Here is a 21,013-nt window from a genome sequence, read left to right on the forward strand (position 1 = left end):
TTCCCACCCCACCCCCCACCCCCCTGTTGTCCTTAACCGCCGGTTAGGCTCATATGCATGCACACAAGTCCTTTGGTTGATCTCTCCCCTTTACCCCCACCCTTCCCTACCCTCCCCCCGAGGCCCGACAGTCTGATCCATGCCTCCTTGTTTCTGGGTCTGTTCTTGTTCATCAGTCTATGTTATTCATTATTTCCCCTAGATGAGTGAGATCATGTGCTATTAGAAATACACTTATGCCGAAACCGGTTTGGCTCAATGGATAGAGCGTCGGTCTGCGGACTGAAAGGTCCCAGGTTCGATTCCGGTCAAGGGCATGTACATTGGCTGCAGGCACATCCCTGGTAGGGGGTGTGCAGGAGGCAGCTGGTCGATGATTCTCTCTCATCGATGTTTCTAGCTCTCTATCCCTCTCCCTTCCTCTCTGTAAAAAAATCAATAAAATATATTAGAAATACACTTATAAGAACCGAAAATGAGACAAGCAATAATGGTTATGGTGACAGGCAAATGAATCAGTGTGTAGTGAGTTTCTTTCTGGGCCAACAGTTCTTTTGAGACCCAATTGCAATGTCCAACAGTTCCTTATGTGTACATGTCAGCACTGACATTTCAGCTCTGGATGGTGGACAAATGGTGGTAATGCAGGTCCGACTCTGTCTGGTTTGGTCCTGGGCAATCTGCAGTGATGCACAGCTGCTAACTGCTAGTATGGGAAGGCCACATCAGCGTCTTCCGTCTCTGGACTGCTTCTCTTCTGACTTCATGGCTGGAGTAGTCCTGTCGATTCCTATCTTGCTGGAATCCACATGGTCTCGCATATCTTGTCTATTGTAAATAATGATAAGATAAACATACAAATGATATATCTTTATATGTCTTGGATTTCTTTGGATAAATACCCAGAAGTGGAATTGCTGGATCCTTTTTTGTCTCTTGTTATAGCCTTTGTTTTAAAATTTATTTTGTGTGGTATAAGTATTGCTACCCCAGCATTGTTTTTTAATGGTTCTTTATTGTTGAAAGAATTGCTTTTTTATCCAGTCATCTACTGATGGGCACATACAGATCTTAGCTACTGTATATTGTGCTGCTATGAACATAGAGGTGCATACATTCTTTCTGATTGGTGCTTCAAATTGAATGTGCAATCAGCATAAGTGGTGGAACTTTTAGAATAGAATTCACCTGCTGCTCTGTAATTCTTTGTTAGAGGACATTATAATTAGGTGTGTGGTTTGGGGGAAGAAAAGTCTTTTAGGTTTCTCAAGAAGGTTCTTTCTTGGGCCCACTCCTTTTTAGTATGTTCAACTTAAGCAAATTAATTTTACTAAAATTGATTTTGGATTCTTTATCTGTAAAACTGAGGATAATAATAAATAATAGTATCCTCACTAAGTGTTTGGGAAAATTAAATGAGTTAATACATGTGAAGTGCTAAGAAAGGACATGGAACAGAGGAAGGGCTTACTTTTTCCAGGGCAAACTCATTATTTCAACCATCACCTGGGAGGTTTATGATTTCTAAGACTATCAGATATCTTGGTCCTATTATTTCATCTACCTCAGTGGTTGGCAAACTCATTAGTCAACAGAGCCAAATGTCAACAGTACAACGATTGAAATTTCTTTTGAGAGCCACATTTTTTAAACTTAAACTATATAGGTAGGTACATTGTTATTAACTTAATTAGGGTACTCCTAAGCTGGCCTTTGCTAAAAACTCAAGGGGCCAAAGAGCCGCATGTGGCTCGCGAGCCGCAGTTTGCCGACCACTGATCTACCTAATAGGCATCTCCGTTGGATATATAAATGGCACCTCAAGTGAAATAAATCAACTACCTAAAATAGGATTTCAGCTCTGGCCAGTTTGGCTCAGTTGTTTGGAGTGTCATCCAGTACACTGAAAGGTTGCGGGTTCAATTCCTGGTCTGGGCACATACCCAGGTTTCCGGTTCAATCCCTGGTCGGGGCAGGTACTGGAGGCAACCAGTCAATGTTTCTCTCTCTCTCTCTCTCTCTCTCTCTCTCTCTCTCTCTCTCTCTTTCTCCCTTCCCCTCTTACTAAAATCAATCAATAAGCATGTCCTCAGGTGAGGATTTAATTAATTAAAAAAATAGGATTTCCACCCCAAATGAGATTCTCTTTACATGTGTGTTAATGTATGTCAGTCACACTAGTAACCTCAGCCTCATCATTTCCTTTTCTCTTGTTCACATCCAATATGATTGAAATAAAACAAAATGCTGTTTTTTCCTTTTTATAAAGGCAATACTTGTTCATTGTAGAAAATTTGGAAAATACGGAAAAATAACAAAATATTATCCATAACAATAACATCCTAAACTTTCTGTTAAGAATGTCAACATAGTTTTCTATTTTCCCAGATATTTAAGAGCCTACTGTATATATAGATGTGATCTTTTAAAACCTAAAAATGTCTTCACCATTGGAAACATTTTGTAAAACTTGTTTTCAACTGAGATTTTAAAATTCAAGTTCCAAAAGTAAACATTTTTGAAGATTTGGAGAATACAGATAACTCAACATCTTGAGATGATTATTGTTAACATTTTGGTGTACCCTGTTTTGCTACTGAATTATAAATTTGGGGGGCATTCATATATATGTACACATATGTATAATCCTATATAATAAAAGGCTAATATGCAAATCGACCGAACTGCAGGATGACCAGTCACTATGATGTGCACTGACCACCAGGGGGCAGACACTTAACGCAGGAGCTGCCCCCTGGTGGTCAGTGCACGCCCACAGGGGGAGTGCCACTCAGCCAGAAGCCGGTCTCACGGCTGGCAAGCGCAGCGGCGGTGGTGGGAGCCTCTCCTGCCTCTGTGGCAGTGCTAAGTTGTCCGTCGGACATCCCCTGAGGGCTCCTGGACTGTAAGAGGGTGCAGGCTGGGCTGAGGGACCCCTCCTTTCCCCCCCGAGTGTGGCTCAATCCCCAATAGGGGGCATGCAGGAGGCAGCCGATCAATGATTCTCATCATTGATGTTTCTCTCTATCCCTCTCCCTTCCTCTCTGAAATCAATAAAGAAATATATATATTTTTTAAAAATGACAACAGCCCTGGCCGGTGTGGGTCACTTGATTGAACGTGGTCCAGTGCACCCAAAGGTTGCTGTACGAATTTTGTGCACCAGGCCTCTAGTATAGTTATAAAAGTCCAAAACAGTATTTGTGGCCTACCTTAAATTATGCACTTTTAATTCTTCATATGCTCTTTCAAAAGCATGAATTAAATTTAACATATATGCTCCATACTCATACATGTCCGACATAATATATTTAACCAATTGTCTCCAAAAGATTCCAATTGGAACACGCTCACCAAAATGGCCTGAGTGCTAAAAAGAACAAATGACCCAAACTTTTGAGAATGCATCAGGTAAAAGATCATTTCATTGATATAGTTCAGCAATTTTCAACCGTTTTCATCTCATGGCACACATAAACTAATTACTAAAATTCCGTGGCACACTGAAAAAATTTTTTTTGCTGATCTGATAAGAAAAGGTATAATTTTAGCCGAAACCGGTTTGGCTCAGTGGATAGAGCGTCGGCCTGCGGACTGAGGGGTCCCAGGTTCGATTCCGGTCGGGGGCATGTGCCTTGGTTGCGAGCACATCCCCAGTGGGGGTTGTGCAAGAGGCAGCTGATCGATGTTTCTCTCTCATCGATGTTTCTAACTCTCTATTCCTCTCTCTTCCTCTCTGTAAAAAATCAATAAAATATATTAAAAAAAAAGAAAAGGTATAATTTTGATTCATTCACATTAGACAGCTATTGTTGTGTGGGCTGCCATTTTTTAAATATTTTTTAAAACATTTTTATTGATTTCAGAGAGGAAGAGAGAGAGAGAGAGAGAGAGAGAGAGAGAGAGAGAGAGAGAGAGAAACATCAATGAGAGAGAATCATTGACCAGCTGCCTCCTGCCCATTACACACTGGGGTTCAGCCCACAACCCAGGCATGTGCCCTAGACTGGAATCAAACCTGGGACCCATCAGTCTTCAGGCCAATGCTCTATCCACTGAGCCAAACCAGCTAGGGCTGTTGTCATTTTTTTTTTAACAAATATTTTTTATTCTTAATATATTTTTTTGTAAATTGATTTTTAGAGAGAGAAAGAAAGGGAGAGGAGGTAGGAAGAGAGAGAGAGAGACATCAACGAGTTGCCTCCCTTAGAACCCCAAGGGTGGGGGATCAAACCCTCAACCTGGGTATGTGCTCTGACCAAGAATCGAAATAGCAACCTTTGGGTGCACTGGACCACGTTCAATCAAGTGACCCACACCGGCCAGGGCTGTCGTCATTTTTAAAAAATATATATATTTCTTTATTGATTTCAGAGAGGAAGGGAGAGGGATAGAGAGAAACATCAATGATGAGAATCATTGATCGGCTGCCTCCTGCATGCCCCCTATTGGGGATTGAGCCACAACCTGGGCATGTGCCCTTGGCCGGAATCGAACCTGGAACCCTTCAGTCTGCAGGCCGACGCTCTATCCACTGAGCCAAACCGGCTAGGGCTGTCCTTTTTTTTATTTGGCAATCTAAGGGAAAATAGGTCATTGTCTAAGGTGACCAGATTTTAACATTGGTAAAGCGGACACCATTGACCGGGGGTGGGGGGTGGGGTGGGGTGTTCTTTTTTTAAAAAAATATATTTTATTGATTTTTTTACAGAGAGGAAGAGAGAGGGATAGAGAGTTAGAAACATCGATGAGAGAGAAACATGGATCAGCTGCCTCTTGCACACCCCCTACTGGGGATGTGCCCACAACCAAGGTACATGCCCTTGACCGGAATCGAACCTCGGACCCTTGAGTCCACAGGCCGATGCTCTATCCACTGAGCCAAACAGGTTTCCACGGGGGGGGGGGGGGGGGGGGGGGGGGAGGGTTTCGTGATTAAAAATTTGGTCTATATTGTAATCGCTTTTGGTTTTTTTAATAAAAGGAAATTCACTTCTTAGGTCATCGTTGAATTTGCATCCTCTTTTCTTACTCATTATGTTAAAAATCTAAAAAAAAAAATTTAAAATTATATTATAAATTATTATATACATATTGCTTAGAAACACAGTAAGTAGGTACATAATTACATGAACATATTTTATTGTTTATAAATTAAATTAATTTGATTGTTATAAAGTAACTATATTTTAAAAATTATTTTAATCCTATATTTCTTTCTAAATAATAACAATACTAACTTGTATTATTTTTCCTCTGAATTTGCCGTAATGTAAGTCGTGTCACTTTCAAGGCGGGAGCTAGACTTTTTGCCGCCACTATAAAATATAAATAATATGAGTACTGTTTGCTAAATTCAAGAAAATTTATGTATTTATGAAATAAATAAATAAATTACTTACCTAATTATCTGAATAGCTGATTTGTATAACATCGCTTGTTTAACTACCTTACTAGCACGCAGTACGATGTGTACTGTCTGAGAGACAGTTACAAAATGTTTTCGTCGTTGCCAATCCCAAAAAATGCCATTGTTCATTAAGTCCAAACAATGGTGGTCGAATTCTAACAACTGATCAACAATGCGAACTTTGATAAGCAGTTCTCGATAATCAGTTCTCAACAATTATTTGTTATTATTAAAGTTTAACATTATAAAATTAACAAAAATAATATAAAACTCATCCTGGCTAAATAGCCACATGGCCGCCGAAAACCGTATATTCCCTTCCCGTTCTCCCGCCGTTCCCTAGCTTGTCGTGCATTCTTTCCAAAAATCGGGACTTTTTTAAAACGCCGCAGGACCCGAGACAAATTGTTAAAAATTGGGACTATCCCGCCAAAAGCGGGATGTCTGGTCACCTTATCATTGTCCCTGATTAAATAATCAAGTAGTGCATGTTTTTTTAAAAAAATATATATCTTTATTGATTTCAGAGAGGAAGGGAGAGGGAAAGAGAGATAGAAACATCAATGATGAGAGAGAATCACGGATCGGCTGCCTCCTGCACGCCCCCTACTGGAGATCAAGCCCGCCACCCAGGCGTGTGCCCTGGACTGGAATCGAACCCGGGACTCTTCAGTCCGCAGGCCCGCGCTCTTTCCAGGGATCCAAACCAGCTAGGGCAGGTAGTGCGTGTTTTAAAAGTTCTCGGCGCCGTGGAAAGTCGCTGATCTGGTTTCTAGTCCTCAGCTATGCCTGCTGATAAACACCCGCTCCCCACACCAGCGCTGCCCACCCGCCCACAGCGGAGAGGAGCCTGGCCCGGCCCCGCAGGCCCTGAGCCGGGGAGGGGCCGGCGGACGTCGGGAGGAGCGCCGGGGAGGAGGGGGGGGGGTGCGCCGCCGGAAGTGCGCCGCCGCAGGGCCGCCGCCGGCGTGGGCGAGGCGCAGAGTGCTGACGCAACACGCACGCGGGCGGCCCTCTCCTCTGCCCGCGACGGCGCTGCGTCACTGGCTTTCGGCGCTGGGCGAGGGGGAACGGTGACTGCTGGGCCTCTGCGCTGGCCTGTCGCGCCCTGGGGTCCAGGCTGCCGGCGCGATGAGGCGCAGCAAAGCGGAGGTGGAACGGTACATCGCTTCGGTGCAGGGTTTCACCCCGTCGTCCCGAGAGGTGAGCGGTTACTGAAGAGCCGGGGGCTTCCGTCCAGGCCTGGCCGCGGCCCCGCGTGGCGCCCGCCTCGCGCCCTCCTCACGGCTCACGGCGGCCGCCGCGCTCCGGGCTTCTGCAGAGACGCCGGCCGGCGCCGCCTGAGAGTGGCGTGTGGTTCTCGAGCTCGAGAGGCACCGGAGCAGGGGGAGGCCGCGGCGGGCGGCGTGGGTCCAGCGCTTCCTCTTCCTCTGGCCCCATCCGACTGTCCTCACCCGCGGGCCCAGCCCGGCTTCCTCGGGCGCGGGCGGCCCGAAGGCCCCGTCCCGGGCGTGGGCGCCTGCCTTCGCCGGCGGCGCTCTTTTCGTCCCCCGGACAGTTACGGCCGCGGCGGGGCGGCGCCTTCCGGCCTGGGAGGCGGGTGGAACCCCGCGGGGATTGGCGCGGCTCCGGTGGCTTTTGCTGCCGTGGCGGGACCGGCAGTGACCGGGGTAGGGACAGTGACCGGGGCGGGGACAGCCACCTTCGCACCTGCCTCGCTAGTAGACCGCGCAAACGCTGCGGGGAGCCTCCGTGTTTTGAGGCGGGCTCGCCCCCGCCCCCGCCCCCGCCCTCTTTGAAAACTTAATTGCTTTTTTTAAAAAAGTAAAACGGAATCTTGGGAATTCTAAGTTTCTTACAGGGCGTTGTTACTATGTCTTAAAAATGTTGACTTTCTCGACCACATGCTCTTAGAGCATTTTTCCTCTTTTAAAATAAATAACGTACTAGATTATTTTGTATTCATCGTGACTTTGGATTCTGTGTGTAGTATGAGGAAAAAGGAATTAAGGGTGTCCGCACAGAGAATCTTGAGTCGGGTTGCCTGTGGTTGCATGTACTCTGCGGTTTGTAAGCTGTGGGACTTGAGGCAAGTTAAACCTATTTCGTCAATAAGATGGAGCATATAGGATAATCCATGTGGAGCATTTAGGGCAATGCTTGGCACAAAGCACTAAATAAATGTTGATGTTAAAAAGAGTCAGTCATTCTGACCTGTTGTGGGCAAGGGCCTATGAGAATAAAAATAAATGAGGTAGTTTTTTAAAAAAACAACAACCCCAAAACTCAAGGAGGATCAGCAACATAATTGTATCTTTTGTCATATACTAGGCATTTGTTATCTTACTTTGTGCTCCCAACAACCCTGTGGATATTGACACGTGGAGAAATTAAAGAGACTTGTCCAAGTTCAATAGGTGTCTCAGCAGGACTTTGATAGTGGGTCTGATTTAGTTTTTTTAGGAATAGTGGAGTAGGTTACAGCCTGTTTCTCCAGAGAAGAATGGTACCTACACATTGCTGGTGTAGTCATGAACACATATGTGGTGTCGGAATCTAAAACAGAACCTTATTAAGGGTTTCTGTACCCTTGAAGTTGATACGACCCCCTCACCCCCCATGGGAAATGGGTTTTATTTATTTATTTTATTTTTATTTTTTAATTATTTAAAGTATTAGATGCCACCTTTTTTTTTTTTTAAAGCAGGTTTAAAGCTTTCATGAGATTGTTAGTGGGCACCCTTGCTCCCCAAAATTGAGAACCGCGGGTCTAGACAGAAGTTAGAATGTTCTTTGATCTACCTAGCTCTTCCATCAAATAAAGAGGGTTGGAGGCAAATTTTTTTTAAAATATATTTTATTGATTTTTTACAGAGAGGAAGGGAGAGAGATAGAGAGTTAGAAACATCGATGACAGAGAAACATCGATCAGCTGCCTCCTGCACACCCCCCACTGGGGATGCACCTGCAACCAAGGTACATGCCCCTGACCGTAATCGAACCTGGGACCCTTGAGTCCCCAGGCTGACGCTCTATCCACTGAGCCAAACCGGCTTCGGCTGGAGGCAAATTTTTAAGGATTGGTTATTATGGCCATCTCTCTTTTACATTTAAAAAGTATTATTTTAATCAGATGTTTTTCTTCAAACAAGGAGAAATAGTTTACTTTAGAGCCTGGTGACTTCAGTGGAATATTGATTAACTTTGGAACTTGTGATGGAATTCGGTAAACTTGCCTCTAAGTGAAATGACAAAAACGGGTGCTTTGGATAACGGAAGGGAGATGGTGGAGGCAGCAGTGACAGGCGCTGTGAAGAGTAGAAAGACTAGTATTTACTTAGCTCCCATTTGGCAGAGACTGCACCTGTGTGAACTGATCATGCTTTCTAGGTTGTCCCAGTTCTGGAGTGAGGTGATGGGTTCATATTTTCAGATTTTCTCTTGCTTCCATTTGTTCATCTCTTTTGTTTTGCCATTTTTCTTCTCCTTTACACCAGCTTTTGGTCTTGTTGAAATTTTCACTTGTGTTTCTTTAATTTTTATTTTTCCAGATGGCTTCTATTTAGTTTTTCTAGATTTCTGTTTAGTTAGTTTTTCATTCCAGACCCCTGATTTCTATTCCTCGGAGGCAACTTGACAACTTCTAGTTGTTTGTCCTACCATTTACAGCTGTACTTCTGAATAACATGTATACTTTTATTTCTTGATCTTCTAACCTCCATTTTAGACACTTTCTACTCTGTTCCTCCCAGGCGTTTGCCGACAGATGTTTTTTCCCACCCCTTGTTCTTCCAGAACTGTTTCTGTAATTTTTAGTTAAATGAATATTTGGTGTTTATATAATTGAGAAGGTATATGTCTTTGCACTTGAGCTTTCTTTATTGTGTTGTTTTATTTTTTTCTGGAGTTAACAATTGGTTTATTTTTTGGTGTGTTTAGCTTTCTGTGATGTATTACTAATTCTTTACTCAAACCCAACTTAAACTCTCAAGTGTGATCAAACAGTTCACATCACCCACAATTTCAAGTTAAAAAAATTTTTGTTTTCCAAGTGTTTTCCTTCTGGAGTACTCTTGTTTTACTGCTCCAGCCTGGAGTGGTTTCTGTTTCTCTTTCCTACACAGCTGTGTTCCTGGGACTGTTTCTTTATCATCATTTTGAGAAATGCCTTCACTTTTCTGTGTTAGACTTTCGGTTTCTTCTAACTCTTGTCCTCTTGACTTACTTCCTCTGCTTTGGTTTAGCACAATCTCCAGTTTGAGAAGGAATGAGGGGGAATTTTTAGTGTGTCTGATTACGTAATTTAACGGATAGTTTGGTTATCAGATTCTAGATTTCAAATAATTGTTTCCTCAATTTTGAGAGCATTGCTTAATTTTCTGATCTTTTGTACTATTGTTATATTTTTTATGTGATTCTTATTGATAACTTATAGGTTTTCTGAAGATTCTATTCAATTGGCAAACATTTCTTTCAGTTCTGGGACATTTCTTTGAGCCACTGTCCGTCTCTTTTTTCTGTCATCTTTCAGATGTGTTTGCTCGTTTATTATTATTTTTATTTTTAGACTAGAGGCCCAGTGCACGGATTCGTGCACTGATGGGGTCCCTGGGCCTGGCCTGCACCCTCTCGCAATCCAGGACCCCCTGGGGGATGTTGGATAGCCAGTTTCGGCCTGATCCCTGCAGGCCCGATCCAGACAGGAGGGAGCCCTATCCCTGCAGGCCCGATCCAGACAGGAGGGAGCCCTATCCCCGCAGGCCCGATCCAGACAGGAGGGAGCCCAATACCCGCAGGCCCGATCCAGACAGGAGGGAGCCCAATCCTGTGCGTTGAATGTCTGTCCCCTGGTGGTCAGTGCGTGTCATAGTGACCGGTTGACTGGTCGTTCAGTCGCTTAGGCTTTTATTATATAGATTACAGTTTACATTCAATTTTGTTCTTCTCTTTTTAATATGCTTTTTTTTTGATTTTAGAGAAAGAGGAAGGGGGAGAGAGAGAGAGAGAAACATTGATGAGAAACATTAATTGGCTGCCTCCTGCACACCCCCTACCAGGGATGAAGCCCGCAACCTGGGCATTTCAACCTTTTGGTACTGGGGACTACACTCAACCAACTGAGCTACACCAGCCAGGGTTCAATATTGTTCCTTAGTAATTTCAGATATACAGCATAGTGGTTAGAAAATCGTGTACTTTACAGAATGGGCCCTCTGATGCTTTAAGTACCCACCTGTTCCCATACATAGTAATCATGATGCTAGAGGCCTGATGTACGAAATTCGTGCAAGGGGCTCAGTCCTCACAGCCTCGGTGGCTTGCCTCAGCCCTTGCCGCCTGGTGTCTTCCAGAAGGATGTTCAGAAGGTCGTCTGGCTGTCTGGTCTAATTAGCATATTATGCTTTTATTATTATAGGTGATTGACTATATTCCCCATGCTGTAATCTACATCTCTGAGACTATTCTGTAACTACCAATTTGTACTGCAAATCCCTTTACCTATTTCACCCTGCTCTCCAACATCCCTCCCCTCTGACAGCTGTCAGTCTGTTCTCTATGAGTCTGTTTCTATTTTATTTATTTTGTTCTTTGATTTCACATATAAGTGAAAGCATGATTTGGTTCTGGTTTGATCCTCCACATTTTCCTTTCTTATTAGTGTCGTCTTCTGTTTGTTCTTCTTGTTTGTTTGTTTTTTTTTAAAAGAGATTTCCCTATAACCTTATTTTACAGTGGAAAGGGATTGTGGAACACCATTCAGTATCTAGACTTTGCTTATCCTTACCCTCACCCTTGTCAGGTCTCCACAAGTTTGGAGCCCATCAGTTTATACTGAGAACAAGCCCATTTCAGTTTTTTGCAGGGTGTGTGTGTGGAGGGTGGGAGTGGGGAAGAGGCGAGTCAGTTGTGGCATCTTTCAAGGTCTGAATGCTTCTATTTTTACGTCTTGCATCAATTCTTAATACTTAGTAGCTTAAAGTGAATTCAAGCATTTGCTCTCAGTGGCATAAGATGTCATTCGAAGAAGCACACTGGCTGCCTCACAGATGGTCCTGTATGGCATTGCCTCTGCTCCTTCCCAGCTATGTCTGTATTCTGACACAAGGCACTTACTCCCAGGGCTTGTTCATTTCCTTGGTGAAATGAGCAGATTGGAGACAGTAGATTATCAAATTTCCTTCAAATTTTATAGTTCTATAAGTCTGTAATAACTTTCTCTTAAGATCGTCTGTTTTAATGAGATAGTTGGAAGCAAATTAGGTTTATGGAGTTCATTTTTCTATTATGTACTAGTAGCCCGTTTGCACGAAGATTCGTGCAATAGACCTTCATTCACCTGGCTGCCTGCACCAGTTTTCTGCCGGCACCAGGGACCCAGGTCTTGGCTGTGGCCACCGCCTTCTGCCTTTTTCAGGGTGGGGGCTTGGCCCCGGGCGGTGGCCTTGGGCTCGCCGCACCCAGCGTCCCTGCTACCGATCGCAGGAGCCGACCCCCAGTGGTTTCCTGCGATTGGTGCAGGCTCCCCTCTGGTGCCCAAGGCCAGGAAAGCCTCCGCCTGGAGGCTTTCCTGGCCTTGGGCTCCGCCACACCCCAATGTCCCTTGCAAGGTTTCCTGGTGGGCGTGGCTTGGTTGGTGGGCGTGGCTTGGGTGTAGCGAAGGTGCGGTCAATTTGCATATTTGTCTATTATAAGGTAAGATTGACATTGTGTCTAGTAGGAATCTATTTTTAACAGGGGGGAAGAAAGCTCTGTTCCTTTTAATGCCATTTTGATTGTTATGTATTACTACTGGCCCGTGCACGAAACTGAGGGTGGGTGTCCCTCAGCCTGGCCTGCACCCTCTCCAATCTGGGACCCCTCGGGGGATGTCCGATTACCGGCAGTCAGACATTCCTCTGACAATCCGGGACCGCTGCCTCCTAACCGCTCGCCTGCCCGCCCGCCTGCCTGATCGCCTCCTAACCCATCACCCCCAGCTGCCTCCCCTGCCGCTACCCGCCTCCCCTGCGTGAGGCGGGGAAGACACAGGGACCAGCCTCCTCTGCACCGTGTGGAGCCAAGGGACCCTAAGGCCTCACTGCACTGAGTGGCAGCTGGGCCCCGCCTCCGCTGTGCACGCGGTCATCTTGTGGCAACGTCAAGTGCGAGGGCCACCTAGGCTTTTATTAGTATAGATTATTGTCATAAGTTATTATTGTCATTCCTCATATCTTTGAAATTTATGAGTTCATGATGGTGGGGCGGGGGGAGGGACTCTGTATACACAATTCTGGTATATTCCTTTGCTTTGTAAAAGTATACCTGATTTTCTTGACCTGTTTTTGCAGTGTTAAGACTACTGAATGAGCCCTAACCGGTTTGGCTCAGTGGATAGAGCGTCAGCTTGTGGACTGAAGGGTCCCAGGTTTGATTCTGGTCAAGGGCATGTACCTTGGTTGCGGGCACATGCCCAGTAGGGGGTGTGCAGGAGGCAGCTGATCAATGTTTCTCTCTCATTGATGTTTCTGACTCTCTATCCCTCTTCCTCTCTGTAAAAAAATCAATAAAATATATTTTTTTAAAAAAGAATACTGAATGAAGTTTAAGATTGCTTGTAGTTCTTTAGTTTAGAATATACTCTGTTAAGAAAGATGTAGTGTCAATACTGTCATACTAAGATCACTTGGAATAATTTCCTTAGTATATGTCAGTATTTTGACATAAAATTAGAGTATATTTTTAACAGCTTTACTGAGATGTAATTCACATACCATACAGATGAGTTTTGGTATGTTACTTTATTTTTTTTTTAATTGTGGTAAAATATATATATATATATATATAACAAAATTTGCCATTTTTACCACTTTTAAGTATACAATTTAGTTGTATTAGTTCAGCCATCACCATTATCTACATAGTTAAGTTTTTGAGGAGTCCAGTTATACATGGATTTTTGACTGCATGGGAGGTCAGTACCCCTCCCCACCCAGGGGTCAACTGTCTTTGTAAATCTTTTCATCACCCTGAACAGAAACTTGGTAACAATTAAGCAATAATAACTCCCATGTTATCCTCTCCTCCACCCCACTAGCCCTGGTTACCTATAATCTTTCTTTCTCTATGAATTTGCCTATTTTTGATATTTCATATAAGTGGGAACATACAATATTTGTTATTTTGTTTCTGGCTTATTTCACTTAGCATGTTTTATTTATTTATTTTTATTTTTAAAAATATTTTACTGATTTTTTACAGAGAGGAAGGGAGAGGGATAGAGAGTTAGAAACATCGATGAGAGAGAAACATTGATCAGCTGCCTCCTGCACACCCCCTACTGAGGATGTGCCCACAACCAAGGTACATGCCCTTGACTGGAATCGAACCTTGGGACCCTTCCGTCATCAGGCCGACGCTCTATCCACTAAGCCAAACTGGTTAGGGCTCACTTAGCATGTTTTAAGGATTCATCCATGTTGTAGTCAGTGTCAGAATTTCATTCTTTATTATTACTGAACTAGAAGCCCGGTGCACGAAATTCGTGCACGTCGGGGGGTTGTCCCTCAGCCCAGCCTGTACCCTCTCCAATCTGGGACTCCTGGAGGGATGTCCGACTGCCCGTTTAGGCCCGATCGGGATCGGGCCTAAACGGGCAGTCGGACATCCCTCTCACAATCCAGGACTGCTGGCTCCCAACTGCTTGCCTGCCTGCCTTCCTGATTGCCCCTAACTGCTTCTGCCTGCCAGCCTGATCGCCCCCTAACCACTCCGCTGCCAGCCTGGTTGATGCTTAACTGCTCCCCTGCCAGCCTGTTTGCCCCCAACTTCCCTCCTCTGCCAGCCTGGTCACCCCTAACTGCCCTCTCCTGCAGGGTTGATCACCTCCAACTGCCCTCCCTTGCAAGTCTGGTCCCTCTCAACTGCCCTCCCTTGTAGGCCGGGTGCCTCCCAACTGCCCTCTCCTGCTGGCCATCTTGTAGTGGCCATCTTGTGTCCACATGGGGGCAGGATCTTTGACCACATGGGGGCAGCTATATTGTGTGTTGCAGTGATGATCAATCTGTATATTACTCTTTTATGAGATAGGATAGAGGCCTGGTGCACAGGTGGGGGCCAGCTGGTTTGCCCTGAAGGGAGGTATCACAGATAAGGGTGGGGGTTCCCTTGGGGTGTGGGGCGGCCTGAGCGAGGGGCCTGTGGTGGTTTGCAGGCCGGCCACACCCCCTTGCAACCCAAGGGGAGGCCCTGGTATCTGGAATTTATTTTCCTTCTACAATTGAAACTTTGTAGCCTGGGGCGGCAGCCATTTCTGTGGCAGTTAATTCACCTTCTACAATTGAAACTTTGTTGCTTTAAGCGGGTGAGCCCGGCCAGGCCAGGGTGTGCAGAAAGCTTTGCTTCCCCTGTTGCCGCCGGCAACCCTGGCCTGCTCTCTTAAGCTCCATTCTGCTGCCATTTGTTTGAATTTGTTTACCTTCTATAATTGAAACTTTGTAGCTTGAGTGGAGGCTTAGGCCTGCAACGGCTATGGAAAGCTTGGCTTCCTCTGTTACCTGGGAAACCTTGCTCTCTGTGGCTGTAGCCATCTTGGATTGGGGTTAATTTGCATACTGGCCCTGATTGGCTGGTGGGCGTGGCTTATGTGGTGGAGTGATGGTTAATTTGCATATTACCATTTTATTAGAGAGGATGATAATTCATTATGTGCATATTCCACATTTTGTTTATTCATTCATCTGTTGAGGGATACTTGGATTGTTTCACCTTTTGGCTATTATAAGTAATGATGCTGTGAACCTGGGTATACAAATACCTGTTTGAGACCTTGTTTTCCGTTTTTTTGGGGGGCATTTATCAGGGTGTACAATTATGGGGTCATATTCTATGCTTAGCTTTTAAGGAGTCATCAAACTTTTCCGCAATGGCTGCACTGTTTTATCTCATAGCAATGTAAGAGGAACAGTTTGTTACTCCACATCCTTGCCAAATTTTGCTATTTTCTTCCTTTAAAAAATTTTTTTTCTTGTAGCTAATGTAGTAGGTGGTTTCTCATGGTGGTTTTGATCTGCATTTTCTTTCTTTAAAAAATATATTTTTATTGCTTTCGAAGAGGAAGGGAGAGATTGAGATAGAGGTAGAGATAGAGACATCAATGATGAGAGAGAATTATTGATCGGCTGCCTCCTGCACGCCCTACACTGGGGATCGAGCCCGCAATCCGGGTATGTGCCCTGACCGGGAATCGAACCGTGACTTCCTGGTTCATAGATTGATGCTCAGCCACTGAGCTACGCTGGCTGGGCTGCATTTTCTTAATTATCAATAATATTGAGCACCTTTTCCTGGCTTATTGGCTATTTTCATATCTTTAGAGAAATGTCTATTTAGGTTCTTTACCTAGGTTTTAATTGCATATTTGTCTTTTTGTTGAGTTGTAGAAATTCTTATATATTTAAGATGATTTCTAAATATTTATAAAAATATTATAAAATTTTGTAGGTCGTCATTTCACTGTCTTTATAATTTCAGTTGATACACAGTTTTTAATTTAGATGAATTCCATTTTACCTACTTTTTTCTTTCATGTCTTGTGGTGTCATGTCTGATAATACATTGCCAAATCCAGGGTTACAAAAACTTACCTTATGTTTTCTTCTAAGAGTCTTATGATTTTTAGCTGTTATATTTAAGTTGTTGATCCATTTTAAATTGTATATGTTGTGAGGAAGGGGTCCAATTTCATTCTTTTGTATTTGCAAGTTCAGTTGTACCATCATCATCTATTGAAGAGGCTATTCTTTTCCCATTGAATGGACTTGACACCTTTGTCAGGGATCAGTTGACCATAGATTTATGACTCTGAACAATCAATTCTTGTCCATTGGCCTACATGTCTTTTCTTATGTTAGTACCACACTGTCATTGTTTTTTAATCCTCACCTGAGGATATGCTCCCCCCCCACCCCTGTTGATTTTATAAAGAGGAGGGGGGTAGAGAGAGGGAGAGAAGGCAAGAGAGGAAGAAACAATTGCTGTGAGAGAAAAACATTGATCAGTTGCTTACATCACCTACCCTGACGGGATTGAACCCACAACCCAGATACATGTTCTGACCAATAGAACCAGCAACCTTTCAGCTCACAGGATGATGCTCAACCAACTGAGCTACTCTGGCTGAGCTGTGTGTAGGTTTTTGTGACAAGTCCTGAAGTCCTCTGGGTAAATAAATACCAAGGAGCACTATTGATGACTCATATATTTAGTATTACAAGAAACAGCCAAACTGTCTTCCTATGTGGACACACCATTTTGCATTCCCACTAGCAATGAAAGAGTTCCGGTAGCACCACATCCTCACCAGCATTTGGTGGTGAAAGTGTTCTGGATTTTGCCTATTCTAATAGGAATAAATATAATGTCTCCTCGTGCTTTTAAAAAAAATCCTCACCTGAGGATTGATTATTTGGGGGGGGGGGGGGGAAGAGAAAGAGAAACATTGATGTGAGAAACATTGATCATCATCGATTGGTTGCTTCCCATACATGCCCTGACTGGGGATCAAACTTGGAAACCTAGGAGTGTGTCCTGACTGGGAATCGGACCTACAACCTTTTGGTGTACAGAAGGACGCTCCAACAAACAGCCACCTGGCCCAGGTAGTACCCTCCACATCAGCTTGTTTAATTTCCAAATTAAACAAGCTGATGTGGAAGGCATTTTTATATGTTTACTAGAGGCCCAGTGCATGATTTAATCATGCACCTGGTGCACCAGCTGGCTGGCTGTCCGCTGGTGCACCAGGCCTTCTGAAAGCCTCCGGCGCGGCGGAGGCTTTCGAAAGGCCTTGTGCGGGAGCAGACAGACAGCCAGCTCCCCCGCTTTGGCTTTTGATCGCGGGGGAGCTGGCTGTCTATCCGCTGGTGCACCAGGCCTTCCGAAAGCCTCCGGCGCAGCCATGACACAGACGCTGAGCTCGCGGCGCCAGTCGCCGCGAGCTCAGCGTCCTGCTGGCCCAATCAGCTACCCCGGCCACCCTGAGTCCCGCCCCCTGCGCCTCCTGCTGGCCCAATCGTGGGCGTAGCGGAGTGATGGTAATTTACATATTACCATTTTATTATGTAGGATTTGCTGTCTGTATGTCTTCTTTGGTGATGTGTCTGTTTAGGTCTTTGACCCATTTTTTAATTGGGTTGTTTTCTTATTGTTGATTTTTAAAGAGTTATTTGTGTACTTTGGATAATAGCTCTTTCTCAGATGTGCCTTGCAAATGATTTCTCCTGGAGTGTGGCTTCTCTTCATTCTCTTGACAATGTCTTTGGTAGAACAGAAATTTTTTATTTCAATGAAATAGAACTTATCAATTCTTCCATGGATTGTGCCATTGATGCTGTATCTAAAAAGTCATAGCCAAACCCATGGTCATCTAGATTTTCTCCTATGTTATCTACTAGAAGTCTTACAGTTTTTGTTTTACATTTAGGTCTGTGATTCATTTTGAGTTAAATTCTTTGAAGGGTGGGTGTGAGGTCTGTGTCTAGATTCATTACTTTGTATGTGGATGTCCAATTGTTCTAGCACCCTTTGTTGAAAGACTTTTTTCCATTATATTGTATTTTCTCCTTTGTTGCAGTTATTTGACTCATTTCTGGGCACTCTGTTCTGTCCCATTTTACTTTTTATACTTCTGCTTATATTACACATTGTCTTGATTACTCTAGCTTTGTATTGACGTCAGGTAGTGTCTGTCCTCCAACTTTCTTCTCCTTCAACATCTTGTTGGCTATTATTATTATTGCCATTCTACATAAACTTTGGAATCAGATTGTAGATATGCTGAATTGCATCATTAATTGTTTTTTGCTGAGCTAGTGTTGCATACCTGGGATAAATACCACTTGGTTACGATATATGCTTCTTTTTATACATTTTAGGATTCAGTTGCTAATACTTTCTTGAGGATTTTTTTTTGCATCTATGTTTGTGAGCATTGTTGGTCTGTAGTTACCTTTTCTTATAGTGTCTTTGTCTGGTTTTAGTATTAAGGTAATACTGGCCTCAGAATGAGTTAGGAGGCATTTCCTTTGTTTTTAGCCTCGGAAAGATTATAGGGAATTGGAGTAATTTCTTCCTTAAGTGTTTGATAGAATTCACTAGTGAGCCCATCTGGGCCTGGTGATTTTCTGTTTTGGAAGGTGATTAATTATTGATTCAACTTCTTTAATAAAAATAGGCCCGTTGAGGCCAGCTATTTCACCTAGTGTGAGTTTTGGCAGATTGTGTCTTTTAAGGAATTGGTTCATGCCATCAGATTTGTGGGCATTGAGTTATTCATAGTCTTTATTATTCTTTTAGTCATGTGTTTTTAGGCGCATACCACATTAAGGACTTTTATGTCTCCTAGGAGAATTGACTGCTACATCATTATGTAATGCTTCTCTTGGTCCAGTAGCTTTCCTTGCTCTGAAGTCTTCTCTGCCTGAAATTAAGAGAGCTTCTCTTGCTTTCTTTTGACTAGTATTAGATTGGTATATCTTCACCCAACTATTCACATTTATTTATTTATTATTGCGGTATAATTAGCATACAACATTGTTATTTTAGGTGTACAACATGATTCCGTGTTTGTATATCTTGTGAAATGATTGCCACAAAAGTCTTAACATCTGTCACTATACATAGTTACAGAACTTTTTTTCTTGTGATGAAAACTTTTAAGATTTATTCTCTTAGCAACTTTCAAATATGCGTTATAGTATCATTAACTATAGCCACTATGCCATAAGTTACAACCCTGTGACATTATTTTATAACTGAAAGTTTGTGCCTTTGACTCCCTTCACCTATTTCACCCTCTCTTCCAGCCTCTCTGGCAGCCACCAGTCTGTTCTATCATCTATGAACTTGGTGTCTTTAATTTTCATTTTTTAAAAGATTCTACATGTAAGTGAGGTCATGTGGTGTCTGTCTGGTTTATTTCACAGCATTATTCTCTCAGGATTCATTCATGTTGTCTCAAATGGCACGGTTTCATTATTTTTCCATTGTATATAAATACTTACCTTTTCTGTATCCAGTCATCCTTGACAGACACTTAGATTGTTTCCATATCTTGGCCATTGGCAGTGAACCTGGGGGCCCATATATCTTTTTTGAGTTAATGTGGTTTTTTGTTGTTGTTATTTTGTTTTGTTTTGTTAATCCTCACCTGAGGATAGACATTGCATGTGCCCTGACTGAGGGCTAGGAGTGAACCTGCAATTTAGGTATGTGCCCTTGACTGGGAATTGAACTGGCGATCCTTCAGTGTGTGGGGCTCTAACCACAGAGTACACTGTGACCAGGGTTCCAGTTAATGTATTTTTCCCCAACATCTTTAAAAAACATATTTTTGGGAGGGTGGTGAGGGCATGTGCCAAGGGTTAGGGGAGGCTGGGGGAAGGTCAGTTGGGGAAAAAAAAAGGAGACATATGTACTACTATTTGCAATACTTTAAACAATAAAAAAAGAAGAAAACAAAAAAACCCCAAAACATATTTTTATTGATTTCAGAGAGGAAGGGAGAGGGAGAGAGAGAGACATCAATGGTGAGAGAATCACTGATCGGCTGCCTCCTTCCTGCATGCCCCCTACTGGGGATTGAGCCGCAATCTGGGATGTGTCCTTGACTGGAATTGAACCCGGGACCCTTCAGTCTACAGGCTGATGCTCTATCCACTGAGCCAAACCAGCCAGGGCTCCAACATTTATTGTTAATCTGTATGTATGTTTTTAAAAAGACTTTTATTGATTTTTAAAGAGGGAGGGAGGAAGGGAGAGAAAGAAAAACAATCGTGATAGCAGAAGGAACATCTATTGGCTGCCTCCTGCACAACCCGAAATCTGGGCATGTGCCCTGACCCGGAATCAAACCAGCTGTCTTTTGGTGGGCCAGCAACTTTTTGGTTCATGGGACAACACCCATTGGGCCACACCAGCTGGGGTTAATCTATGTGTTTCAATATTTACTTTGGATTTCTTATAGACAACATACACAGTTAGTTGACCCTTGAACAACACGGGTTTAAACTGTGTGGGTGTACTTATATGCAGATTTTTTTCAATAAGTATACAGTCATCCCTTTGTATCCTTGGGTTTTGAATCTATGCATTCAACCAGCTGAGGATTAAAACTACTTTTGATCCAAATTTGAAAATCTGCGTTTGCAGGGCTGGGGATGTGGGCTACTTAAACATGGTTTATAACTGGGATGGAGTCAGTTCCCCTAACCCCCACGTTATTCAAGGGTCAGCTGTACTTAGTGTTTCTGTGAAACATTTTGCAAGCTGAAATGGCTAAAGCAAAGAGTATTCCTGCTATCTGAAAGTTTGCATTAATGAAAGACCTGCATTGTACGTGTTTTTGCTATCTGAAATAAATCTTAAGAGGGTTTTTGCTTTTACCTGTAGTTGGAACATACTTTTTTTTAAAATTTTATTTTAGAAAGAGAGGAAGGGAGAGGGAGAGAAAGAGAAAAACATTAACATGAAAGAGAAACATCCATCAGCTGCCTCCTGCATGCCCCCTACTGGGGATTGAGTTTGCAACCTTCTGGTGCATGGGATGATGCTCAGCCAACTGAGCCA

The 21,013-nt window shown here is 43.5% G+C and overlaps 1 protein-coding gene across 3 annotated transcripts in view; it reads left to right on the forward strand.

Moving 5' to 3' along the window:
• The first annotated feature begins 6,388 nt into the window (after positions 1–6,388).
• Positions 6,389–21,013, forward strand: part of LOC307103119 (E3 SUMO-protein ligase RanBP2) — a 90,756-nt gene continuing 76,131 nt past the window's right edge. Inside the window, exon 1 of one of the 3 annotated variants that reach the window (XM_079777080.1) lies at positions 6,389–6,613. In XM_079777080.1, the coding sequence (XP_079633206.1) occupies positions 6,542–6,613 (72 nt within the window). In that variant the 5' untranslated portion in view covers positions 6,389–6,541. The remainder of the gene's footprint in view (positions 6,614–21,013) is intronic. The other 2 variants (XM_079777079.1, XM_079777081.1) reach the window with 2 other exon arrangements.

This window comes from Cnephaeus nilssonii (assembly GCF_951640355.1).
Source record: "Cnephaeus nilssonii genome assembly, chromosome: 7".
NCBI lineage: Eukaryota > Metazoa > Chordata > Mammalia > Chiroptera > Vespertilionidae > Cnephaeus > Cnephaeus nilssonii.